The 27,215-nt window shown below is 49.5% G+C and overlaps 1 protein-coding gene across 1 annotated transcript; it reads right to left on the bottom strand.

Moving 5' to 3' along the window:
- Positions 1–201: 201 nt before the first annotated feature.
- EXOSC10 (exosome component 10) lies at positions 202–26,567 on the bottom strand. The gene is made up of 25 exons (XM_084786715.1): positions 26,428–26,567; positions 23,494–23,630; positions 22,239–22,362; positions 20,659–20,763; positions 20,238–20,403; positions 19,945–20,059; positions 18,907–18,982; positions 18,639–18,749; positions 18,149–18,292; positions 17,474–17,664; positions 16,454–16,610; positions 13,896–14,044; positions 13,721–13,771; positions 12,876–12,987; positions 9,544–9,594; positions 9,324–9,402; positions 9,126–9,232; positions 6,806–6,901; positions 6,514–6,588; positions 4,436–4,523; positions 3,657–3,733; positions 2,240–2,411; positions 1,663–1,724; positions 792–868; positions 202–319 (listed from the first exon to the last, which is right to left on the bottom strand). Exons 1-25 carry the CDS (start codon positions 26,536–26,538, stop codon positions 289–291), a joined length of 2,664 nt encoding a protein of 887 aa, XP_084642841.1. The 5' UTR covers positions 26,539–26,567; the 3' UTR covers positions 202–288.
- Positions 26,568–27,215: the final 648 nt, after the last annotated feature.

Genomic DNA, 27,215 nt, shown 5'->3' with positions numbered 1-27,215 from the left:
GGTGTAAAAGCATAAACAAACAAACAAGTAAAGCTGGGCATGGTGGCGCACGCCTTTAATCCCAACACTCAGGAGGCAGAGGCAGGCGGATCTCTGAATTTGAGGCCAGCCTGGTCTACAAAGTGAGTCCAGGACAGCCAAGGCTACATAGAGAAACCCTGTCTTGAAAACAACAACAAAAATAAATAAGCCAGAACCAGCTTTCTTCAAGTAGGAATGGATTTTAATGATTTTAAAATGGGTTTATACAAAGTAGCTTTGCCCACAGCCCCAGGAGTCTCTCCAGCACTATCTCTTCGGCCAGTTGTGCCGGAAGCCTCTGCAGAGACAGATGAGAAGCAAAGTTAGGTGTCCGGTTTAGGAGCTGTGCAAACCTAGCACACAGCAAAGGAAGGCAAGCAGGAGGGCAGAATGGCAACTAGGCCTGGGTGCTGAGCTGTGTGCGGCCTGGGGCAGCAGGCCTGTGCTGCTTCCTGTGGGGGACCCTGACCTCAAGTCCCGTCTAGCATAAGCAGCTCATGCTAATGACAGCGGTCACCAGTGAAGGCCACTTGAGATCTCGCTATTCTTAAGGCGCAGCCTGGTGACAGTGGCCAGGGAGAACGTGCAGTGCAAGGACAGGGACTGGCTCTGAGGCTTGAAATGCAGGACATGGCCATGTGACTGTGCCTGTGACATGGGGCAGGCCATGCCCACGCCTGCTTTCTGAGTGACAGAGTCTTGCCTCTGTCCAGCTGCAGCCCCTGAGCTACAGTGCTTGGCATTCCTGCTGGCCCGGCCACGTCACTTACCTGTCTGACTTCCCAGTAGGAAAGGACATGCTTTTGTTTCCCATGGACTGTTTGAATTTTTTGGCTCCAACACATTTCTGAAAGAGAACAGTTACGTTCGCTGACGCCAACCTCAACCACCAGCCCAGGGATGGACACGGAGCTTGGGCAACCAGGTCTCACCCCAGCATTTGTGCCTGAGAGGCTGTGACAAGGACAGGAGGTTTTGCAGTCCTGCCCACTGCTCACTACACTTCAAATTCAGCCTGGCTAGCAGACTGGCCCCCATCAGGAGCTGCACTCGGGCCCTTCACTGCGTGGGGCAGGAGCTTAGGCCCAGGAAGCAGAGTGAAAGAAACCCTGTGCTATGGTATTCCCCGCTAGGCATAGTGTAATCGCAGCACTTAAATGGTGGAGGAAGGAGGACTGAGCTCGAGGCCAGCAGGACGGCTCAGTCTTGCCCCCACAAGCCCAGTGACCGGAGTTAGAGCCATAGAGCCCACGGTGGAAGGCCAAAGTTCCCATCAATTGTCCTCTGGCTTTTCTACACTCTTCACATTAATATTAAATAAAAAAAATTAATATGGGGAGAACAGGCAGCACTGTCTACACTTGAAAAGAAAGGAGGTGAGAAAAAGGGTGTGAAGATCCTGGATGGAAGCCGGGCGTGGTGGCGCACGCCTTTAATCCCAGCACTCGGGAGGCAGAGGCAGGCGGATGGCTGTGAGTTCGAGGCCAGCCTGGTCTACGAAGCGGGTCCAGGAGAGCCAAGGCTACACAGAGACACCCTGTCTCGAAAAACTAAAAAAAAAAAAAAAAGGATCCTGGATGGTCACTGCAGCCAAGGAAGAGGACAAGAGGACTCAGGCTGAGGAACGCTCAGCAGCCTTACCTTGCCAGAGGGTGCCAGCTTATTTGGGTCAAACTGGGAGGAAGCCTTGGATTTACTGTCCCCTGAAAGAAGAGGGATCATGACAATGAGCAAACACAAAGGCTTCAGGAGGTGCCAGCCCCAGCCTGCCACCCTGTCCTGTGCTCCAGCAGTCCTGAGCCCACGCCACCCACAAGTCTGTGCCCAGGCTGGTAGAAGCAGGTGGACACTTGTGCATCAAGATCTGAGGCAACGCTGCTGATAACACTCAGTGTGTAGACTGTCTAGTCCCGCTTTCTCACTTTTCCAAATGCTAGCGGCTGCTACAGAGTTAACAGTGCCACACGTACCCCTTCAGAAGAGGTCACTTTGTGGGTTTGTGAACAGTGCCTTCAACCTAATATAGTCCTAAGGATGTGGGAGAGGAAACTTAGCCACGTGTCACAACACAGGGCCTCTTGGTGAGCTAGGGACAATGGCTACTGAGGATGTGCCAAGGTGAGCAGGTGGGCTTCTGTCTGGCCGTGGTGTCCCGGGCAGGGCTCACGCTCCAGCTCCTCCCATCTCCCCGTCTCCTTGGTGTCCCCCCTGTCCTTACCAGCAAAGGCCCCGAAGTCTGACTGGCTGTAGTCGTAAGGACTGAACTCTTTCCCTGGGGGGCCTGGGTCCTTGGGTTTCTTGGAGCTTTTTAGTCGTTTCTTCTCCTGCTTTTGTCCTGTGGTCCTCGGGTCACTTGTGGCTCGCTCTCTCTTCTTGGTGGCATTTTCTAGCTGCAGGTGACAAGAAGCAGGGAGGCTAGCATGGTAACCACCTGCAGCACAGAGGACCCGGGGCCAGGGCCCTGGTGTAAGTGTGAGGTCACGTGTATTCCTCTGCCAGCTGACGTGCACACTGCAGGCATTCCATGCAACTTCAAGCACTTTTATGCAGCATGGAATTACACGTGGTGTTGCGTCATCACTTAGGAAGTTTTAGACAGCAGGCATTTCAGGTTTCAGGTAGCAGACTGGGATGTTTAACCTGTTTTAGCTGGGGTCTCAAGCTGCTTTAACAGCAGGGATGGGGCCGAGGCTGGAATTCAGGGCCAATCACACCTAGCTAGTAATAGCTGGGGAGCGTCACTTAAGGCAGAGGTTAAGAATGGAATTCTAGCCGGGCAGGCACCGTGGCACAAGCCTTTCCATCCCAGCACTGGCCAGGCTGGCCTCGAACTCAAGAGATCCCCCTGCCTCTGCCTCTCAAGCGCTGGGACCACTATGCCTGGCTAAAGTTTTGTTTCTAAGTAAATTTGTTTTAATCCCAAGTGTGGGATATGGCATTTCCTTAGTTTATCCACAGCTGATAATTGCCTTCTGTGGCTCAGAGAAGGACGTGGTCTTTGCCAGCTGGAGAAAGTTTAATTCTGAGGACTCAGAGAGGTTATAAATACGAGGAGAGAGAGGGAAAGTGAGGGAGAGAGGAGGGAGAGGGAGGGGTTCAGGGCTTGGCGGGCATGATGGAGGAGGAAGAAGGCTGCGTGTTCGTCCGGCTGTGTTTGCCATTTGCTGTTGCTGGAATGCTGGATATCAACTGAGATCACCCGACGACCCTAACCAGCCGGAACTAAGTCTGAACAGGTCTACGCCCCCTTTCCTTTTCCCTTCTGTCTTTCTCTCCTACCTAGAGCTGCGGGGAGGGGTTGGAAGGGAGGGAGAGGCTTAAGGAACCCCAAATGAAATACAGTTAAAAAAAAAAATAGAGCCCCAGCCCCAAAAGAACAAAGAGGTCTCTAGGGTAGACTAGGGCACAGCAATCTCCCTGTGCTTGTACTCTGCCAGACCAAAGCCCGGTGCTATGAGGATTTATCAAACACACAAAGAAATCTTAGCAAATGCTAATGTCAGCTGGGGGGGGGGGCACTGACAACAAACACAGATCAGCTAGGAAAAAGCCATGGAAGTGGGGTGTAGGGTCCAGAACAATCCTGAGCATGACCACAAGCACCTGTTTCTGAAGAGGGGCAGGGGAGCACGTACCGCAGCCTGCTGCCGCACGGGGATGGCCTGTTCCTGCACAGCCGTGTTGGGCTCCTCCTTTGTCTGTTCCCGGGCAGCTGCGAGAGAGAAGTGTCTGTAGACTCCTGCCATTTGTCCACCTAACCTGGGCACAAGGGCCGGTGGCTTCTCTGACATGCTTAGTGTCAATGGGCAGGAGTCAGGCCTTCTAAAGATGGGCTTCTCTCACAGCCAGCAACCCTATACTCCCAGCTGCTCAGGACAGACCCCTGCCACTCCATGCCTTACCCAGCTTAACCACCAGGATCTGACATCAGGCCTGTGTCAGCCGTTACTACTGACAGGCTCAGGCTTTCTGTCCCTCTACTTTGGTCGTGTCAGTTGGATCCCCTCGACTTGGAATCCTGCCAAGTCACACTAAGGACCAGCCAGGCCCCACTGACTTGTCTGCCTGACTTGTCTGCCTCTCTTCCCCAGCTTGTCTGGGCAGTCTTGCCTTGCCATCCTTTGAGCGCACCAGCTAGCTACCACACGGGACTGTGGAGTCGGCTTCAGCCCACTGTTCTACCCTGGCATCGCTGGCGGCATCTTCGCTTCAGGTGACCTAGCGTCCAGACAGCTGTGCCCCTTCTTTACAGGGGCAGAACACGAAGGCAGTGACAGCGCCCCCTCCCCGGTACTGGGCCTGCTCTGCTTACTGGAATCCCTACTAGACACCAGTCATTCGGGGTCGTCGATCAGACCGATGTGCTGAGGCTATCCTTTCGAAGACCCTGCACTTACACGGATGCGAGCACTACCTGTTTGCTCAGCTACCTTCTTCTTGGTTGCTTCTTTAGGTTCTTTCTGGACTTGGGCCTGGCTGGCCAGCTTCCAGCGATTGCTGATCTATAATGAAAGCAGACAATGACCAAAACAAAAACAAAAAACCCCAAAACTTTTAAAAAGAGCTGCCTAAACCCCGCTACTCAGGAGTGCCTACTTGTTTCAGAGGCAACGGAGAGCATGCCAATCTAATGGTGACACACATTCTAAGCCCAAATCTAAAAATGCCATTTTTTGCTGGCTTTGTAAGACCCTTACTAAAGAGGGCAAAGTCTGTTTGAACCCCAGGCTGCGTGTGATCATGCTGGACATCAGCAGTCACCCACCCCAATCAGTAAGCCTCTGTCACTTCCCAGTGGCCCAGTTAGTAAGCAAAGTGGAATTCCAGGTGGGCTTCCTCATCGTCCTGTTTCCCTTCCTGTCCCACTTTCTGCTGTGACCTTGGGATGGACAGCTGAAGGGCGTGCCACATCCAGGGGGCAGGGCAAAAAGAAAAGCCACTTCACTTCCTCCTCCTCTTCTGGTTTTGAGTCAAGGCTGGCTTCCAAGCGCTTGTGCAGCCAACGACGACCTTAGATTCATTCTCTTGCCTCCAATGGTAACTACCACATGTGCACTCCCTGTCCCTACTCCCCCTCCCCTTTCTGAGACAAGGTCTCACTATGTAGCCCAGGCTAGCTTGGAACCTGCTATGTAGACTAGGCTCAACTCAGAGATCTGTTTCTGCCTCTGCGCTAGGATTAAAGCTAGGACTATGCCTGACCTGTTTTTCCCCCGGGTTTGGCTCTGAACCCAAGGCCCTGTGCTTCCTAAGTGAGTACACTTCTACTGAATCAAGTCCAAGTCCAGGATTTCCCATTTCTTCTTTTTTAGTTGTATTTTTTTGAGACAGGACCTTACTATGTAGCCATGGCTGGCCTGGAACCTGCTATGTATATCAGGTTGGTCTCAAAATCCGAGAACTACCTGCTTCTGTCTCCATGTGCTAAGATTGAAGGTATGTACCACCATACCAGTTACCTAGCTATTTTCATGACCTTTTATTCACTCACTGTGTGTGTTCAAGTGCCACTGTGCACGTGTGCAGGTCAAAACACAACTTGGAGTCAGTTCTCCCTCTCCACCACTTAGGTCCCTGGGATCAAACTCAGCTTTCTAGCCAGGGCGGTAGGCTGCTTCACCCGCTGAGCCATCTCACCGGCTCTGGAACTTCCCACTCCTAAGAGCAGCACGTTACCCCTAACTGGACTGAAGCCTGTTACTGTGCTGACTAGTGACAGGACTGTGCTGGTGGTGACATCAGAGCACATCCTCCTTATATGGAAAATGGAGGCTTCGAATCAACACGCTGCCTCCCAGACAGAGAGGGACCTGTGAGGAGTGCTCTTGCCCACAGTGCAAGGCGACGCCCCTTCAGATTCAAGCTGCTCCCTGTAAGAGCCTTGAAGCGATATACACATATACAAATGTTATAAACTATATGTACTTTATTACATATAAATTACTCCATTAGAAAAACACAAACACTTTTGGTTCTTTTCTTCCAGTGTTGGATTTGAACCCAGGCTACCATACATTAGACAAACACTATGCTATTTCGATACACCTGTGAACCAGAGCAGGCTGCTTCTTCCTTTTGAAAAGGCAGGGCCTCATAGACCCCAGGTTATTCTAGAACACACTATGGAGCTGAAGATGACTCTGAACTTCTGATTGTCCTGCTGTCACCTCCCAAGTGCCGGGATTACAGGTGTGCATGTCCACGCCAGCTTTATGTGGTGCTGCGGATCACACCCGGGCTCCACACAAGCCAGGCAAGCTCGCTACTGCTTCACCTCCTTTCCCAGACCCAAACCTTTCGCTGTAGAGCCCCAAAGGCTTCCGGGGACGGGGCTACAGTTTGTCCTCTTCCTAGGAGCATGCTTTGAGGGAAAGGGCTGCTGTGCTGTTTTCAGCAGCCTACAGAGGCTCTGAAGCCTGCCTGAGATGGGGCCCTCACTTGGCTCAGGAGACTGTACAGAGCTACTGTCCAAAACTCTGAGAAGCTACTTACTTCATAGATTTTTGAAGAAGGATCAAACTTTGCTGCTTGAGAGATGTGGGCCTTGTGTTCCAGAGAAGGCAGGAACTGCAGAAGGGGAAACAGTCACTGCATATGCCAAGAGCAGGCACCTCGCCTGTCAGAGGCACTATATTGCCAGTGTGGTCCCACAAGGGACTCAAGAGTCCCGACCTGGACACCATGGACGACTGACACGCCGGACTTGGGCTCCCCTTCCATGGTCCTGCTTTCCTCCCAGAGTTCCCTGCAGCTCCTGCTGGCCTGGTGCAGATGCATGACTCACCATCCTGAATGGGTTCTCAAAGGACTCCATGATGTTCTGGGCTTTTTTCTGTGCAACCGTCAATGGAGTCTTTCCACTTTCCTCAGCAGTAGGTTCCTACAGGGACAGACCAAAGCCACCACTTCTAACCATGACCAGCCACAACGTCAGGATGCTCTTCTGGATCCACAGCAGGGAGGACTTATTTCCTGAAATGATGAATTCTTTGTTTTTTTTGAGTTATGGAGAACTCACAGGGATCTGCCTGCGTCTGGGATAAAGACTTGTGAGCAGCCGCACCCAGCATGAGAACTAATGAATTCTTACTATTTTCACAAGCCATGAGGCCTGTGCTATTGTCACCACCTTCTGTTCTTGAAGCGCCACATCACTATGTGTAACCCTGACTATCCTAGAACTCACTCTGTACTCAGGCTGGTCTTGAACACAGAGATCCGCCTGCCTCTGCCTCTCAAGTGCTGGGACGAAAGACCTGTGCGACCACCGCTGGCTGATTTTTAAAAAAATTATGTGCATGAGCATTTTGTTTGCACGTATGATACCACATGTGTGCCTGCTGCCGATGGAGGTCAGAAGGGGTTGGAGGCCTGGCACTGGAGCTACGGATTGTTGTGGGCCACCATGTGGGTGCTGGGAATCTAACCTAGGTCCTCGGCAAGAGTAACAAGTGAGAACTGGGCTACAGAATGAGATCCTGATTAAAAAGGAAGGCAGGCAGGCAGGCAGGCCGGCCCCGTTAAGATACCTAGCCGCTGAGTCTTCATGGCAGTCTGTGGCTGTCAGAGGCCCGACACCTTTTTTTCATGAATCACCATGGTAAGACTCAGTCTAAATTCTCCTCCTCCCCACAAGCCCGGGTTTCTCTGTGTAGCCCTGGCTGTCCTAGAACTCACTTTGTAGACCAGCCTGACCTCAAACTCAGAGATCTGCCTGCCTCTGCCTCCCAAGTGCTGGGATTAAAGGCGTGCACCATCATGTCTGGCTCATTCACAACTTCTAAAAATGTGTATGTGTGTCGGTGTGTGCATGTAGAGGTCAAAAGACAACCTTTGATGTAGGGCCTCTTGTTTATCTCACAGGTGTGTTCCAGTGCTTTCTGGGAATCCAAGCTGTAGTCCTCACACGTGAATGGCTAGCACTTTATCCAGAGAGCATCTCTCCAATTCTTTGCAGGGAACCTAGAGGTGCCAGCACAGGTGGAAACAAGCAGCCAGGAGATGACAGGTAGGTACAATCCAGAACACAGCTCGGCCCGGGCAAGTCACACAGGGTCCCAGAATGGACACTCCCTCCTAGGGTCAGGGAGCAGGGACCTGCCGCTGCCTAGAGTCTACCCTGGCTACTGACATTTCTTCTAATGAGCTCTAGTGCAGAAAGTGTGTTTCTAAGGCTTTTCTCCTTCTTGTTCTCTCCAAGCACATGCAGATGAAGATGAGCATGTTCAGGAGGTGTACAGGGCACAAGCACCAAGTTCAGAAGAATGCACTGCTGAGCCCTGCTGGCCATCCAGCTGGTCTGGTCCTGTCACGGATGGATCTGCTCCTGTCTGTCACACCAACCTAAGAGTCCTTCACCTCAGGCACTTTTCCATCTAAGGTTTCTTTCTTTCTTTTTCTTTGAGACAGGATTTCTCTGTGTAGCCTTGGATGTCCTGAAATTCACTCTGTAGACCAAGTTGGCCCCAAAAATCAGAGATCCACTGCCTCTTAAGGTGTGGGCCACCACTGCCCGCCCGCACCCCCCCCTTTCTTTTAAAAAAAAGACATTTTTTTGATTGATTGCTTGATTTTTGTGACAGGGTTCCTCTTGTAGCCCTGGTTGTCCTTAACTCACTTTGTAGACCAGGTTGGTCTTGAACTCATAGAGATCTGCCTGCCTCTGCCTCCCAAGTGCTGGGATTAAAGGCGTGTGCCACCATGGCCGGTGAGATTTATTTTTTCATGTGTATGAGTGTTTTGCCACTGTGTATATATGTGTACCATGTGCGTGCCAAGTGCTCACAGAGGTCGAAAGAAGGTCGAATTACAGAGAGCGGTAAGCCATCATGTGGTATGTGGAATTGGATCTGGGTCCTCTGGAAGTGCAGCCAGTGCTCTTAAGCTCTGAGCCATCGCTGCTGCTTGTACTCTTAAGGTTTCTTCACACACAATGCTCATGGGACACCCTTCCTGGCCTCGAGCTCACCTGTCCTCACCTCTCTAGCTTTACCTCTAGCACCGGTCTCAAATGTGCATGCAAACCTCCAGGCAGACAGCCATGTGATAAGACCACGCAACACCAGGAAGCCTGAGTCACCTTGGTGAGTTTTCTGGTTACTCACACTGAATAAAGTGATGACGGCCGTAGCAAGAAGGCATCTGGCATCCAAAGAGGTCTCTCCTTTGCCCTCAGCGAAGAGACTCGGCTGTTTCTGAAGTGGCACAGTCCCTAAAGACAGAATCAGCAAGGTCAAGACCTGTGGGCTTTGGTCCAGGAAGCTGGCTCAATCTGTCTGGGAACCCAGAGGGCCTCCTCTTACCATCAGCTGGGGGGATCGGGTAGTTATCTGGAGGGGCATGGGAGCAGTCATGGGGTCCAAAGAGATCAGTCTCCAACCTCTGCACCAAAGAGAAAGCAGTAGATCACATGTAAAACTCATAAGCAAGCCAGAAGCTCTTGGCCAGTGGGGCAGCACTGACCTGTCAGGGGCTGTGGTCTCCACCCCTCCCACAGGTGAGACAGCAGCCGTGACACTGTACCTCGGTGCTCGGCAGCGGTCCACTCTTCTTCACTCCAGCTACAGTTTCAGACTAAGGAGGAAAGGAGAGTAGGGCCAGGGATATAGCCAGCTGGCAGTGTTTGCCTGGCATGCTCGAAGCCCTGGGTGGGACTGCACATGCCTACAGTTCCAGGATTCCAGAGGTGGGAGCAGGAGAAGCAAGTTCAGGGCCATCTTTGGTTACTTGAGACTCTGTCTCAAACAAACACACACACAACAATAAAATAAAACAATAAAAAAAAGAAAGAAAGCAAAACGGGGGGGGGGGGGGTGGTGGTGGTGGTGGTAGAGAGGAAAGCTGTGTAAAGCCAATGACATGCATTCACTCAGCAGACTGTGCTTACCCAGAGCTGTCTCCCAAGGGCCAAGAGATAACCTTTCATCCCTCACCCTGTCAGCACCAGACACTCAAGTACTACTATGTCAAGGACCAGTGGCTCCTGTGAGGTGACACTCAATGGCTTCCAGCCTGGAGGAGCCTTCTCTGGCAGCTAGCATGCTTCTACTTATACAAACTGGGAACCTAAGAAAGGCTGTGTGTGGGGGTGGGTGGGTGGGGGTGGCGGGGCGGGGTGGCAGCGCAGGGGCACCCAGGGCCTCCCTGACGAGAGGCAACCATCTTCTCTGAGCTACTCAGAAGGACATCTTAGCAGGACAGCTGCAAACATCCCCTGTTCTTTCATTTTGAGTCTTGTGGGTCAAGGCTTTCTAAGGATAATAAATGACTGATCACACATTTATATTGCTACCAGGTGGACACATTCAAAGCTGTCCTAAGGAAGGTGAGTGTGGTGGCTGTAATACCAGCTGCTACGGAGGCTGAGGCAGAGGGACTCAAAGTTCAAGGCCTGCCAGGGCTACAGGGTTACACAGCTGAACTCCAGGTTGGCCTAGGAAAGAGCCTGCAAATTAAGATCCTACCTCAAAATAAACAAATAAATAAAAAGAACTTAAGCAAAAAGAATCCATATGAGTTGACAGGGTTTCTCTGTGTAACCTTGACTATCTTAGACTCACTTTGTAGAGCAGGCTGGCTTCCAACTGTAGGTTGAATTTTAACAAGTTTTATTGTCTGCATTCCCACAAAGACACGTGTCTGTATTTCTTTCTTTATATTCATTCATTCAACCATCCATCCATTCAGCATGACACACAGGCTAGAGGATAACTTGAGGGTGTTGAATCTTTAACCATAAGGGACCTGGGGATTGAAAACTCAGATCATAAGCCGGGCATGGTGGCGCACGCCTTTAATCCCAGCACTCGGGAGGCAGAGGCAGGCGGATTGCTGTGAGTTCAAGGCCAGCCTGGTCTACAAAGCGAGTCCAGGACAGTCATGGCTACACAGAGAAACCCTGTCTCAAAAAACCAAAAACAAACAAACAAAAAAAAGAAAACTCAGATCATCAAGCTGTTGGTAAGTGCCTGTGACCTCTCTCTCTCTCTCTCTCTCTCTTTGGTTTTTCGAGACAGGGTTTCTCTGTGTAGCCTTGGCTGTCCTGGAGCCCACTCTGTACACCAGGCTGGCCTCGAACTCACAGAGATCCACCTGCCTCTGCCTCCCGAGTGCTGGGATTAAAGGCGTGCGCCACCACGCCCAGCCAACATCTCATTTTTTAAAAAAAGATTTATTTATATGTATATGAGCGCTCTATCTACATGTATACCTGATGCCAGAAGAGGGAGGGCATCAGATCCCAGTATAGATGGTTGTGAGCCACTTCATGGTTGCTGGAAATTGAACTCAGGACCTCTGGAAGAGCAGACAGTGCTCTTAACACTGAGCCATCTCTCCAGCCCCCATACCATCTCATCTTGATCTTTTTTTGAGACAGGGTCTCATGAAGCTCAGGCTGGCCTCAAACTTATTAGATGGCTGGGGATGACCTTGAACTCCTGACCCTCCTGCCTCTGTACCAAGTGCTGGGAGTAAAAGTATTGGCTATTTCCTTTCCTTCTCTGGATTCCCATCCCACCCGTGGTTCCGCCCTTCCTCTCTTGTTTGTTTTTTGTCTTTTCAAGACAAGGTTTCTCTGTGCAACAGCTCTGGCTGTCCTGGAACTCACTCTGTAGACCAGGCTACCCTTGAACTCATGGAGATCCACCTGCCTCTGCCTCCCAAGTGCTGGGATTAAAGGTGTGCGCCACCACACCCCGGCCCACTGCAGAGCTTTTTGTTCTGGTGCTACCCCCTGATCAGCAAATCTAACTGCCATCCAGGTGCATGGCTCCTCTGTCGTCCTTAGGCTCCAAAATACCTGGCAGCCCTTTGTGACCATCCACTACCAAGTGCCAGGACCTTTTCTCTCTGGGGCTTCCCTAGCAGGCTTTTCCACACTGGTCCAAACATGTGCACCAGGCTGTGACGGCTTTGGGTTGGGGTTCCCACTGCCAGCTCTCTACACCGAGATCTCTACTCCAACTCATCCCACTGGATCAACTGCCTTAAAGCAACCATTAAATGGCCCAGCTATCACATTACCAAAAAGGCCATAGCATATGTAGGATAGAGCTTAGCTTATGACTATCATTAAAATTATACAGTGTTCTGCCTGCATGTATACCTGCAGGCCAGAAGTTGGCATCAGCTCACAGTACAGATGGTTGTGAGCCACCATGTGGTTGCTGGGAATTGAACTCAGGACCTTTGGAAGAGCAGGTGGCGCTTTTAACCGCTGAGCCATCTCTCCAGCCCTGAGAAGGATTTTTATTCCAAGTATGCCTGAATTTTATCCCTGGGCACTCACATGGTGGAAGGACAGAACTGACCGCTGCAATATATATTCTGATCTGTGGAACACACATGTTTGCACGCACACACAGAGTATGTAAAGAGTACTGGGCTGGGGCAATGGAGTACACACGTGCATACACACAGACACCCCCCCCCCCCCACATAAAAAGTGTGTGGGCTGGGGCAGTGGAGTACACACATACACATGTGTACACATATGGTATGTAAAGAATACATGGGCTAGGGCAATGGAGTACGTGTACACACACACACACACACACACACACACACACACACACACACACACACACAGGAGTACATAGAGTGCTCAGCAGAAGAGTACCTGTGCAGCACGGGGAAGACCTGGGCTTCAACCCTACCATCAAAAAATAAAACCTCAGAACCCCAAGCCCCGAGCCAAACCAGTAACCATAAAAGCACCTCAATCTAACATGACACACCCAGTCGCTTGCCAAGCCGTCAGCACTCCTCAGGATGATTTAGCACAGGAGAGCGCTCAGGCCTTGCCAAGGCCACAGGAGGCTGGAGAAAGGTCCTGCTGGACAAACCCCACATACCTTGAGCAAGGGCATCTCTCGAGCCTGCTGGATCAGGAGATGCATTTCATTAATCTGCTGCCGGACAAGAGGTGGTACCGGGTTGCAGCAAGCTATGATGCCTTGAGGCTCCCTGAAAGCAGGACAAAAACTTAGCTCATCATGGAGATACAGCCCTTCGAAGCTTCCTGACAGCAATGACTGGGCAGCGGTGGCAGCTCAGCGGCTTGCTTAGCGTGTCCAAGACTTGGGCTTGATGCCCAGCACAGCACAAACCTGCAGCCCCAGCACTTGTGAAGTAGAAGCAGGAGGATCGGAAGTTCAAGGTCATCCTCTGCTAAGTGGTGAGTTCCAGGCCAGCCTGGTCAGGAGTGAGGACCAGTCTACCCATCCCCCCATACAAAGGCCAGCTGGACTAACAGGTTACATGAAGCAGCTCAGGCCAGCCACCTGCACATGTGATCTCTGCGGTGCCAATTCCCAGCCCATTCATTCCTTTGGCTGTCGTAGATTGTGAGAGCTGGAGACAAGCCGCAAGAAAAGCTGATTTCCAATTTCTTACTCCTGTTTATGCTCCAACTAATACTACAAAATGCTTAAAAATTATGAGGCTTTAATTTGGAGAAAGAGACACAGGAAAGAACTCAGGACAGTTCCCTCTCTAAGGGACTGCAGGAGTGGCTGTGGATACGCCAGTTCAGTTTCAGCTCTTCTCCAGGAGCCCTCAGGCAGGGACTGTGACTCCCTGGGCCTCGCTGCCTTCTAAGCTTGGAGTACTACCCTCTCCTGAGCACAGCCTTGGGCAGCGGCACTCAGTGCCCGCTGTGAAGGGCTGAGAGCGCATGTCATTCGGCTGTGAGACTTACTTAGGCAGCTCCTCAGCTATCTTTAGCATCATGTGATTTGGCAGAACATATCTGGAACAAAACACAACGGGATCACATTAAATTCGAGTAGCAAGGTCCACCGAACACTATACTGCAGGAGACAGCAGCCAGCCTCCATAGCTAGACCCACAGGCCCATCAGCACCGCCCCTCACCCGTAGCTCTCGTCCTCCCTGCGAGCCGTTTTATCCCTCCAGGCAAAGAGCAGCTGAAAGGCTGTCAGCTGCTGGGAGTTCAGGTGTTTCTTTTGCTTGCGATACAGCTCAAGGTAGGACTCGTCCGTGAAGATAGGCTTGACAAATTTCTGCAAAATGTTAGAGAATATTTGAGATCAGTGAGAGCTGGGGAGAGGCTCAGTGGTTACCACTGCCTAACATGCATGAAGCCCTGGTTTGATTCTCAACATTGTAAAAAAAAAAAAAAAAGAGGTTCAATGGGATAAAAGACTGTGCCCCGGGCTCTTCAAAATGCTCTTCTCTTTCATTAAAGGACAAGAGTTAAAACTGGGTTTGGTGGCACACTTGGGAAGCTAACACAGGACTACTACAAGCCAGAAGCCAGTGTGAGTTACCTACTCAGACCTTTTCGTAAAGAACTGACAAACTGCCAGGCGTGGTTGCGCACGCCTGTAATCCCAGCACTCGGGAGGCAGCAGGCAAATCTCTAGGAGTTCGAGGCCAGCCTGGTCTATAGAGTCTAGGACAGCCAAGGCTACACAGAAACTGTCTCAAAAACCAAAAGAAAAAGAACTGAAAGTCCTTTAATCACAGCACTTCAAAGGCAGAGGCAGGAGATCTCTGTTAATTTCAAGACAGCCTGGTCTACAAAGGTGACACAATGAAAGCCTGACTTGAAAAACCAAAATGCCGCACTCTGGGAGGCAGAGGCAGACGGATATCTGTGAGTTTGAGGTCAGCCTTGTCTATAATGGCTACACAGAGAAACCGTATCTCAAAAACAAAAACAAAAACCAACCAAACAAAAAAATGTTCAATATTCCTCACCATCAGGAAAATGCAATTATAATTATTATTATTGTTGTTGTCATTGCTGTTTTTTCGAGCCAGCATTTCTGTGTAGCCTTGGCTGTCCTTTTAACTCACTGTAGACCAGGCAGGCCTTAACTCAGAGATCAACCTGCTTTGCCTCTCAAAAGGTGTGCACCAACAGGAAATGGCTTGCAAATTATTTATTTAGTTTACGTGTTTGGGTATTTTGCCTGCCAAGTCTGTGTACCACATGTGTACCTGGTGCCCATGGAGGCATTACTGACAGTCATGAACCATCATGCAAATGTTGCAAATCAAACCAGGGCCCTCTGGCCGAGCAACTACTGTAGCCTTGGCTGTCTTGGACACCTCTGTAGACCAGGCTGGCCTCGAACCCACCGAGATCCACCTGCCTCTGCCTCCCAAGTGCTGAGACTAAAAGCGTGCACCACCATGCCAGGCCCAGCATTGTTTCTTGTTTTAAATTTCCCTTTACTTTATGTGTGTTGGTGTTTTTGTCTATATTTATATCTATGTGAGACCATCAGATCTTGGAGATACAGACAGTTGTTAGCTGCCCTGTGGGTGCTGGGATTTGAACCTGGGTTCTCTGGAAGAGCAGTCAGTGCCCTTAACTGCTGAGCCATCTCTCCAGCCCCGCCCCCCCCATATTGTTTTCTATGTTGTCATCCCTACCACCCATCTGAGGACTGAACCCAGGGCTCTGTTAAACAAGCACTCTACCACTGAGCTAAATCCCCAACTCCAGTTTGTTTGTTTGGTGGGGGGTGGGGTGGCTTTCAAGACAGGGTCTCTCTGTGTAGCCCTGGCTGTCTCAGACTCACTTTGCAGACCATGCTGGCCTTAAACTTAGAGATCCACCTGCCCCTGTCTCCCAAGTACTGGGATTTAAGGTGTGTGCCCCCCGCCCCCCACTCTCCCTGCTTGTTTGTTTGCTTTTTTAATCGGGTTCTGGTAGCAAGCACTTTATCCACTAAGCCATCCTTTCAGAATGGAATTTTATTCAGCCATAAAGGAAAATGAAGAAATTGTGACATCTGTGGGATTACAGAGGGAACTTAAGATCATCGTGTTAAAATAAGCCAGATACTGGACAGCTACTGTAAGCCTTCCCATGTATGCAAAACCTAGACTTAGACCAGTGTGTGTGGTCATCACAGTAGAAGGGAGAAGCGATCTTGAGGGGAAAAGAAATCAGTAATGGAATACAATTGCACTGAAAGCAGAAGGTTTTCAGAAAAAGGAGGTGGGGGCAATTAAGGAGGGCGGGAGAAAAGGGTGAAGAAAAAGAAGACAGAAGAAAGACTCATATGTGTAAAAGAGCCCTGCTCCCCCACCCCCTCTTTTTACAAGACAGGATTTCTTTATATCCTGGCACTCTGTAACCAGGCTGGCCTCGAACCACAGAGACCCACCTGCCCCTGCCTCCCGAGTGGTGGGATTTTAGTGTGCACTGGTGTTTTGCTTGTGCATGTCTGTGTGAGGGTGTTGGAGCCTTTGGAATTAGAGCTGTAGACAGCTGTGAGCTGCTGGGAATTGAACCCTGGTCTCTGGAAGAGCAGCAAGTACTCCTACCCACTGAACCAGCCCTTCAGCCCCAAGAGCCAATTCTTTGCTCTTGCTAACTTAGAGAAAAGAAGCAGAGGAACTCCGTCAGAAACGGCTTGAGCGCTGGGGTCTGTGTAGCTGTGGTGACTTGGTACCTTGAGGCAGATGTCCCTGCTCCGCTGCCACACCACCTGCAACTGCACAGGCTGGTCGTTGCCTCTCTCCCAGAGCTCCAGCCTCATTCGGTCATAGATATAGAGCAAGTAATGGGTGTCATCCCGGGCGTAGCTTAGCATTTCTTCTGGCAGAGGGCTAGAATTGCAAGAGAGGCACAGCTTTAGTGACTGTCTCAGGGACAGCACTCCAGACTGTCTATGTACTGGTGAGACTTTCTTGGCCCCTTTCTCATTCCAAAGATTCTTTCCTTCCCAACAGTACATGGACACTTTCTTCATCTCAGAAAGACCAACCATTATTTAACATGGGGCAGTAAGGCAGTAATGTTATGGTTAAACTTAGGGCGCTATAGTTCTGGGATGCCCTGCAGCTCCTCCTGTCTGTTCTTACCCTCTCTGTGATTTCTGCTGTTTTTTTTCCAAGGCAGGGTTTCTCTGTGTATGTAGCCCTGGCTGTCCTGGGTCTCACTCTGCAGACCAGGCTGGCCTTGAACTCAGAGATCCACCTGCCTCTGCCTCCCTGAGTGCTGGGATTACAGGTGTGCGTCACCATGGCCCAGCTTCTCTGTGCTTTCTTACCTCCGCTATGGAAAGTGAGCAAACACTAAGTGCTGTGAGGAGGGTACGCGCTTAATAATAAAGTGGCTTTCAAATGTTACTAATTTTCTTCTCATATTGGGACTGTAACATCAGTTCAAATACATTTTCCTTTTTATATTTTACGTCTGATGCCTGGTAGTGGTGGTGCATGCTTTTAATCTTAGCACTTGTGAGACAGAGGCAGGCGGTTCTCTGTGAGTTCCTGGTCTAGAGTGAGTTCCAGGAGAGTCAGAACTACACAGAGAAATTCTGTTTCAAGAAACAAAAAATACAGCATGTGCAACTGAAGAAATGCTCAGGGAAGTATTGGATATCTTGAAAGTGACCAAGCTGGACCAGGCTTCCAAGTCAATAGACCTTTTCCTGCTACCTGCACCTCTCTACCACAGGAAGACTGACCGTATCCTCCAGTCTGCCAGCTGGTACTGCTTGTTTGACTCCACACCGCAGTAGAGTCTCAGCAGATGATCAAGCGAATGACGAGCCAGGTTGAGAAGCCGTGCTGCCTGGTGTGTGTCAAACATGTTCACCACGTAGAGCCCAAAGTCTTTCTGTAGCCACTCTATGTCGGAGTCGGCACCATGGAAGACCTGAAAACACACTCAAGACTATGTAGTTCACACCAACACCAGGCTATTTGTCTGTCTCCTTACTTAGCCCCGCCTCTGGGATATCAGAACGCTGGCAGGAATTGAACCCTGGGACTTGCACATGCTAGATGATCATACTACACTGGATTACATCCCCAGCCCAGGATATGTGTAGTTTTAAGTGCTTATTTCACTCAGGCCACAGGGATCCGTTGTGCTTGTGAACTGTACTGTGAAAGGCTGCAACTGCTTTCAGGCCATGTGTGGGTAAGGAACCCTATTAGCTCCAAGTGTGTCGTTAAGTACAAGCAATCCAATTGACTGGGCTCACCGAACAGCCACTGACACGATTTATATCAGTGCATAGCACAAGCTACATCGAAAAGGCCCCCACGGGGTCAAGAGCCAAGCAGATAAGCATGCGGGACCTCAGGGGGGGGGAGAGGACATGGTTTCTCCCTCGGCAGGAGCCAGGATGGCTGACCTTGACGATGGCGGGGTCTGTGAGGCTCTCGTTGAGAATGTACATGTCACTTCGAAGCTCTAGGGTGTCAACAATGAAGTCTTCCGTTCGGGTGGAAATCTGCATCAGGCAGGTCAGTCCTAGGAAGCTTCTGTATGAGTGATGCTGCAGCAGAGAAAGGGAGCTCAGGGGAGGGCTACATGTGTTCCTTCTCCTTTTCACTTGTATTCTGGGGATGAAACCAAAGAATCTTGCACAGAGCTATACCCAAACCCTCCTCCACCAGTTTAAAAAGTCAGCTATAGAAGTTACATGACTAGTTTAGAGAAAAATAAAAGTAAAACAAGGCAATACAGACACTTTAAAGCCAGCCTGACATATATGCAATACATGTCTCAGGCCCCCACATATATAAAAAAAAAGAGAGAGAGAAGTTGATTAACTTGAGACGACCTCAGTAGCTGAACTCACAGGAAAATGAGGATTTGACTCAAGGTCAAGTACAAGGTACCTCTAGGTCCACTGCAAACTCCTGACAACCCAGGAGCTTTTCATTGAGCTCCACAAGCTCATCCAGGGAGGATACAAAGTGGCAGGGTGTCTCCTCCACAGGTCTGTATAACTGTACCAAGGAAGGAGCACAGAAAGTATCACGTTAAAAACCAACCCTACAAAGGTACAAGATGAATTCTTGTCTAAGGGATGACCCCAAATCACAGCCCCTTAAAGCTACTGCAGGAAAACGAATACCAGCTCCGGAACCAAGTCTGGGCACTAACCTGCGGCTGTGGCTTCTGCAGCACTGAGTCAGGTGGGGTGAAGTGATCAAGTTCATACTGGTAAGGATGTGCAAACCTGAGTGAACACAACAGTCTTTAGGTTGATTCCATGATTCAGGAGGACACAGTGCTCAGATACAATGTGCATAAGCAAATGATGAGGCCGCTGGGGTTGGGGCCGGGGCTCGGCTGCACCTGTGCTTGTCCAGCACAAGCAAAGCCCCGGTGCCAGCTGTAGTACCACACACACCTCTCTTGTCCCAGCACCTGGGAGGTAAGGCTGGCGGATCATAAGTTCAGGGTCGCCCTTGATGATATAGTAAGTTTGAGGCCAGCTTGAGATATATCAGGCCACATCTTACTATTCTCTACCCTCAACAACAAAAAATGAGGAAAGATTACACTGTGAAAATATCTCCCCTGGACAGTGAGTTAAAGGCCAGGTCGTGCTACAAAATGAGCTCGGTACAAATTTAGCTCAAATAAAGAGAGGCTGGTGCACACCACAGCAGCACACACACCACAAGTGGAATGATGGAACATCAGCGTGGCCCTGTGCAAGGGGACATGCAAGCCTGAGGTGGCTAAGGGGTTAGGAGTATGCACTGCTCTTGCAGAGGACTGAAGTTCAGTTCCCAGCACCCATGTCAGATAGTTCAGAATCACTTGGTAAGTCATGATACACACACACATACACACACACACATCTTTAAAAAAAAAAAAGATATGAAGAGCTGGGTGTGGTGGCACACGCCTTTAATCCCAGCACTCAGGAGGCAGAGGCAGGTAGATCACTGTGTGTTCAAGGCCAGCCTGGTCTACAAAGCTAGTCTAGGACAGCCAAGGCTACACCGAGAAACCCTGTCTGGGGGGGGGGATGGTACAAAGGGCCAGGTATGGTGACATAATCTTAGTACTTTGAGAAAAAAGCAGCAGTTCAAGGTCAGCCTGAATCATGTACGGCCCTGTCTCCAAACAATAAAGGAGAACACTGGAGCAGGAAGGCGAGGGGAAGGAAAGCCAGACCCAAGCACTTACATGTCCTGCTCAACCTGCTGGGTTCTCTGCTGATGGATGAAATCTGCCAGCGCAGGGGGCACATCCAAGTCCTCAGGACGATCCTGGGGGCGCTCCCGCCTTTCTTTTGAGAGAGCTGGAGACCCAAGCAGTGACAAGCAACCATCACACACATGAGGATACACTTGTAAGCTTTCTAGCTTAGGAAGAGGAGGGGGTGACGGGTTCCTCTGAGGAAAGAAACCTGCAAGTGGAAACTCCATTTCTTCCAGGCTTTTGTGCCAAAGGGAAGGACTTGACGCCCCACCACTTACCCTGAGGGAGAGGTTTCCGTGCATTGGGCTTGACAAAGATTTTAGGGAGAAATGGTGTGTTGGAGTTGTCAATCTTCTCTCGAAATCTGAGCTGAGGCCGGAGGATGTTTTTTGCATGCAGCAGTCGGAAAGTCTCTGATTTTGCTTTCTTGCCATATTCTCCTGCCTATAGTCAACACATATGGATCAACTAAAACACAGTAACTTGATGATGTAGGAAAAGAAATTCCAACTTGTCTTCTGACGAGATGGGACTATCCCAGGAATGTTACTGCACGTGTGGGTTCAAGTGCCACATGGAGAAGGGGTAAGTGGGCTGTGTGCTGGTGAGGCCATGTGAGGGTGGGGAGTGCGCGGCTATGTGCAGTATGTAAAACCCTTATCGGGAGCTCTACTCAGCCACCTGCGGAGCAGCGCTCACCTTCCGGTTCCAGCTTGACACTATTGTTTTGGGGACCTGCAACCCTGCAGGGAGCACAGGCTGTTGATGCTTGTTCACACCCGAGGCTTCATCCAGTAGTATACCCTGTGAGGAGATGAGGGACTGGGTTAGGATCTGCGGTTAATACATACATGAAAGAGTAGGGAGGGGCTAGAGAGATGGCTCAGTGGTTAAGAGCACTGGCTCTTCTTCTAGAGGGCCTGAGGTCAATTCCCAGCACCCACATGGCATCTCACAACTGTCTGTAACTCCAGTTCCAACGAATTTGACCCCCACACAGATACGTATGCAGGCAAAATGCCAATGCACATAAAATAAAAATGAATAAATTGAAGAGTAAGTAAACTTATGTATTAAAATATTTGTATACTGTAAGGATTCAGAATTTTAACCTGCCAATTAAAATTTTAAATTTGTATAAATATTTGTTTTATCTTTATGTTATATGTATCAGTGTTTTGCTTGCATGTATGTCTGTGAGAGAGTGTTGGATGCCCTGGCGCAGGAGTTATGTATAGTTGTGGACTGCCATTTGAATGCTGGGAATTGAATCTGGGTCCCCTAGAAGAGCAGCCAGTGCTCTTAACTGCTGAGCCATCTCTCCAGAGCTAAAAAACTTAATAAAGGATGAAAGCCAGGTGTAGTGGTGCACGCCTTTAATCCCAGCACTCAGGAGGCAGAGGCAGAGGCAGGTGCATCACTGTGAGTTCGAGGCCAGCCTAGTTAGTCTACAAAGCAAGTCCAGGACAGCTAAGGCTACATAGAGAGACCCTGTCTCAAAAAAAAAAAAAAAAAAAAAAAAAAAAAAAAAAAAAAAAAAACCCACAAAAAAACAAAAACAAAAAACAAACCATGGATGGGGGCTGGAGACAGCATGTATGGACTTATGTCTATAACTCCAGCTCCAGTGAGCCCCGAGTCTTCTGGTCTCCATGGACACTGGCATTCAGGTGTACGTACCCCATAACTTTTTTTTTCTTTTAAGATTTATCTATTATGTACACAGTGTTCTGCCTGCATACCAGAAGAGGGCATCAGACCTCATTATAGATGGTTGTGAGCCACAGTGTGGTTACTGGGAATTGAACTCAGGACCTCTGAAAGAGCAGCCAGTGCTCTTAACCTCTGAGCCATCTCTCCAGCCCCCATATCCCATAATTATATACTGAGATAAGCTCCTACTGTGTAAGAGTCCCAAGCTGGCCTGGGACTCATAGGCATCCCTAAGCCTGATCTGCCTCTGTTTCCCTAGTGCTGAGATACAGGCACCGCCACTAGGCCTGGCTATATTCATTTCCCACAATGCTGGTATTTCTCCTTGAGGCTTTTCTTTTTTTTCTTTCTATTTTTGTTTGTTTGTTTGTTTTTGGTTTTTTGAGACAGAGCTTCTGTGTAGCCTTGGCTGTCCTGGACTCTCCTTGCAGACCAAGCTGCCCTAGAACTCATAAAGATCTACCCCCCTCTGCCTCCCCAGGGCTGGGATTAAAGGCATGTGCCACCACGCCTAGCTAATATTTGAGTTTTTTATTTGTTAGTTTGCTATGTGGACAAACACTCACCACTCTCTCCAAAATCACATCGTTGGTATCAACTAGTAAATCGAACTTGTCCTCCAATTCAGTCACTTTACTGCGATCTTTGATGTTGCTGCGGCACCCATGGTACTGCATCACCCTGCTCATGCTAAAGAAGGAAAACGAGGTTTAGCACGTGTGCCTTCTGGTCCACCAGTCTACGATCCAGGAATACACCTCAGAGGGCTTGGCTTGAAGGTTCCCAGCACTCTGGATGAAACTAATCAAATACACGTCCTCACAGCAACCTTTAAGAGACAGGAGCCAAACCAGGCCTGGTGGTGCAGGCCTGTGACGCTGGTTTCTCGGAAGGCTTGGGCCACACCGAGTTTAAAACCAACCTGAGCATTTTACTGAGTTAAACTGTTTCTCAATAAAATATTAATGTCAAGGTAATTTCCTTGAACAATTAATATATGAGAAACTATAGCCGTGGCTGTTGTATTTGCTCTACATATCAGGCTGGCTTTGAACTCAGAGCTCTACCTGCCTCTGCCTCCCGAGTGCTGGGATTAAAGGCGTGCACCACCACTGCCAGCAGTTTTTTGAGACAGGACCTCTCTGTGTAGCCCTGGCTGTCCTGGACTCATTTTGTAGACCAGGCTGGCCTTGAATTTACAGTGATTCACCTGCCTCTGCCTCCCCTGTGCTGGGATTAAAGGCGTGCACTACCACCGCCTGGCTCAAAAAAAGACTTTTTAAATAAGCAAACAAATAAGCATTTTGTATGTGTATGTGTGAATGCCTCTGCCCACGTGTAAAGGTCAGGGGACAACCTGCAGGAGTGGGTTCTCTCCCTCCAGACATGAGTCTAGGGGACAAGTTGTCAGGCTTGGCGTTAGGGGCACTAGGTGCCTTTTCCCACTGAGTCATCTTGCAGACTGAATTTATTTTTTTAAGGGTCACAGATGATGGTGGGTGTGGCGGCTCACATTTATACTTTAGCACTCAGGAGGTAGAGGAAGCTTGATCTCTAAGATTTTCAAGGCTAGCTTGGTCCACACACCAAGTTCTGGGCCAGCCAGGGCTCCATGGCGAGCTGCTAGTCTCCGATCCCCACAGCCTCATGCCCATCCTGGTTACCGGCATTCAGCCAGTGCTTTTTGTCAGTTGGTACTGGAATTTAGACGTAGGGGCCCCATTGTGCTCATTATTTTTCTGCCATTGAAGTATGGGACTCTTTAAAAAAAAAAATATTTTTTTGTTTGTTTGTTTCTTTCAATCAACATAATAAACTTACCACTGAAGCAACCTGTCTCCTTGTGTTTCACAAAATGCCTGGAAGGCAGGAAAACTTCGGTAAAAATCATACTCGTCCCCAAACTGTGGCAGGCTCCCGGATGCCTTGGTAACTGCCACTACCGACCCAAGTGCAAACTGAAAAATCCAGAGAAAAAGACACATTTTAAACATGGAGTCCCCTACCCAGATCTATCCAATGGACAGGACATTCTCCACAGTTGAGTGGAGAATGTGGACTGACTTTCACATGAACTCTGGTGCCCCATATTTGACCACGCCCCCTGGATGGGGAGACCTGGTGGCACTCAGAGGAAGGACAGCAGGCTACCAAGAAGAGACTTGATACCCTATGAACATATACATGGGGAGAAGGTCCCCCTCAGTCACAGTCATAGGGGAGGGGAGTAGGGGGAAAGCAGGAGGGAGGGAGGAATGGGAGGATACAAGGGATGGGATAACAATTGAGATGTAATATGAAAAATTAATAAAATATATTAAAAAAAAAAACATAGATTCCTATTTATCCAGCAAAAATTAAAAACAGATTTAAAAGATAATATCCCAGGGAGCTGAGAGATGGCTCAGTGTTAAGAGTGCTTAGCTCCTGCATAGGATATGGGTTCCGTTCCCAGCACCCACACAGGGCTGCCCTCCACCACCCGCAACCCCAGCTCCAGGGGCTCCAACGGCCTCCTTTGGCCTCTGTGACTATCAGCAGACGCGTGGCACACATTTCTCTCTCCCTTCCCCCATAATAAAAATAAAAATAAAAAAACCAAAGAATGTTTTTCAGGTTCACCTATCACTCACAATGGAGCCAAGGATGACTTCAAACCTGGTCTCTACTTCCCTGTCAGGCAGGGCCACATCAGTTCATGTGGTGTTGACAGTCAAACCCACGACTTCAGGACAGACAAGCATTCTACCTACTAAGCCATATCCCTAGCCCTGTTGTCTTTTTTTTTTTTTTTTTTTGCAGAGATAATATCTTAAACCAGGCTGGCCTCAACCTCATTTGTAGTCTGAAAATGACTTTGAATTTCTGATCCTCTGGCCTCCGCCTCCTCAGTGCTGGAATTACAGGTGTGTATGTGGTGCCACGAATGAGACCCCTGGCTTCACATACTCTAGGCAACCACCTACTAACCGAGCTACATTCCAGCCTAAGAGGAATCGGGTTTATTATGGCCTGGGTTTATTTTAGTCTTGGTTCTGATAATTATGAACTGTGATTTGAATGAAGCAAGGTATTTAGTTTATTCCTCTGAAAAATGGGCATCGTAAAAGGCACCAAGTCATAAGTTATTATGAGGATTAAATGAGCTACTAAAACCACTTAGAACATTGCCTGGTACAGAGTCAAGAGCTGTTTATAATGATTTACTGTCCTTTTGTGGTTTTGATGCACACACACCAACAATACATAGTTTAGACACTTCAGATGACCATTTTATAGTGGTTTAGGTAGATTGTAGTGATGCAATGGGAAACCATCTGAAACGGCTGACATTTATAAAGAACGGGTGTTTAGGGCTGGAGAGATGGCTCACTGGTTAAGAGCACTGACTGCTCTTCCAGATGACCCGGGTTCAATTCCCAGCACCTACATGGCAGCTCACACCTGTCTGTGACTCGTGTTTCAGGGGATCCAACACCCTCACATACGTGCAGTCAAACACCAACATACATAAAATAAATAAAATTTTTAAAAAAATAGGTGTTTACCGGGGTGTGGTGGCACATGTCTTTAATCCCAGCACACTGGGAGGCAGAGTCAGCAGATTACTGTGAACTGGAGGCCAGTCTGGCTACACAGAGAAACCCTGTCTTGAAAAGCTGGGGGGCAAGGTGGGGGGGGTAAGGGGGGGATGGATGTTTAAGGCAGTGGTTCTCAACCTGTTGGATATCAGATATCCTTCATATCAGATTTTTACATTACAATTCATAACAACAGCAAAATTAGAATTATGAAGTAGCAATGAAAATAATTTTATGGTTGGAAGTCACCACAACATGAGGAACTGTATTAAAGTGTCGCAATGTTGCAGTAGTCGAGTGGGAAGGTTGAGAATCACTGTGTTAAGGCCTAAGGACAGCACTGTGAATTTTGTGAACAAAGAATTTATTTTATTTTATTTTATTTTATTTATTTATTTTTTTTGGTTTTTCAAGACAGGGTTTCTCTGTGAAGCCTTGGCTGTCCTGGACTCACTTTGTAGACCAGGCTGGCCTTGAACTCACATCGATCCACCTGCCTCTGCCTCCCGAGTGCTGGGATTAAAGGCGTGCGCCACCACGCCCGGCTGTGAACAAAGAATTTAAATAGCAACTCTAAACCAGTTTAATCCCAGCACTGAGGAGGCAGAGGCAGGCGGATCTCTGTGAGTTCGTGGCCAGCCTGGTCTACAGAGCGAATTCCAGGACACCCAGGGCTAAAGCAGAGAAACCCTATCTCGAAAAACCAAAACCAACCAAGCAATCAACCAACACCCCCCCCCCCAAAAAAAAAAACAACTTCTTGCTTCTTCTCAAGAGGTCCTGGTAAATGTGCTTTGGCACTTGGAGGAGAGTGGATGGCAGCTGTGACGGGTGACAGTCAATCCAAGAGACAGGGGCTACAGATGTCTGTACATCAGGGGAAGAGAGCAACGGGCGGGAGAGCCGTCCAGCTGTGGGGCCCCTCGGGAGAGGTAGTGCAGGGTGCGCCACGTGGATATGAGGACACCCTTCTAAGGGCGCAAGGCAAGGCTTTACTCGGGAAGCAGCACGCGCTCACACCGGAAGCGCGGCGCGCTCTGTCCCCCGCTCCCCCGCAGCCATTCTCGTTGCGCGCCGTCCGGCCGCCGTGACAGGCGCCGGAAGCCTGTAGCCCCCGACCCGTTTCCGGCTAAGACAGAGAGCTCCTGGGCTGCCTCAGGGCCCGCGAACTCACTTTCACGAAGCTGTCTGCGTCGGGGAAACCGGGCAGCACCATCTCGGCGTCAGTATTGGTCGCGTTGGTCGCTGGCGCGGCTTGATGCTCCCGGGGACTGGGAGGCGCCATCTTTTTGTCCTAGGGCGGCTCTTCTCGCGAGATTATTCCGGCGGACCCGCGAGATGGGCGCAATGCGCATGCGCACCTCGTTTTATTTGTGCGCTTGGCTCCTAGTCTCACAATAGAGAAATGTAGCTTTGTAGCATCCTAACAAGCCTGTGGTCTAGGGTAGTACTGGAGGGAGGATACAATTTTAATCACATTTAAAGTTAGCTCTTCACTCCTAGTCCTGGTAGTTTAGGCCATTAATTGCTGGACTCTGAACTCAGAGATCCGCCTGCCTCAGCCTTCCAAGTGCTGGAATTAAAGGCGTTCATTTGGGTTAGGCTTTTCCAATTTAAGTTTAGAATAATTGGGCGTGTGTGGGAAGGACATATGGATTTTTGTTGTTTTTTCGAGGCAGGGTTTCTCTTTGTATCTTGCCTGTCCCAACTCGCAGTGATCCGACCGCTGCTGCCTCTCTCCCTGAGTGCTGGTCTTAAAGGTGTGTGCCACCATGCTTTTAAGAAGATGGCATGGTGTGCCTTTGTTTTTCGAGATAGGGTTTCTCTGTGTAGCCCTAGGTGTCCTGGAACTCTTTGTAGACCAGGCTGGCCTCTTGAGTGCTAAGATTAAAGGCGGTCGCCACCACGCCCCGCAAGCAGATGGCTTGGAAGCAGTTAGGAGCCCTGGCTGTTTTTCTAGAG

This window comes from Acomys minous (genome assembly GCF_964271855.1).
Source record: "Acomys minous genome assembly, chromosome: 6".
Taxonomy (NCBI): domain Eukaryota; kingdom Metazoa; phylum Chordata; class Mammalia; order Rodentia; family Muridae; genus Acomys; species Acomys minous.
The sequence above is the reverse complement of the archived record's forward strand: the minus strand, read 5'-3'. Positions and strand labels throughout refer to the sequence as shown.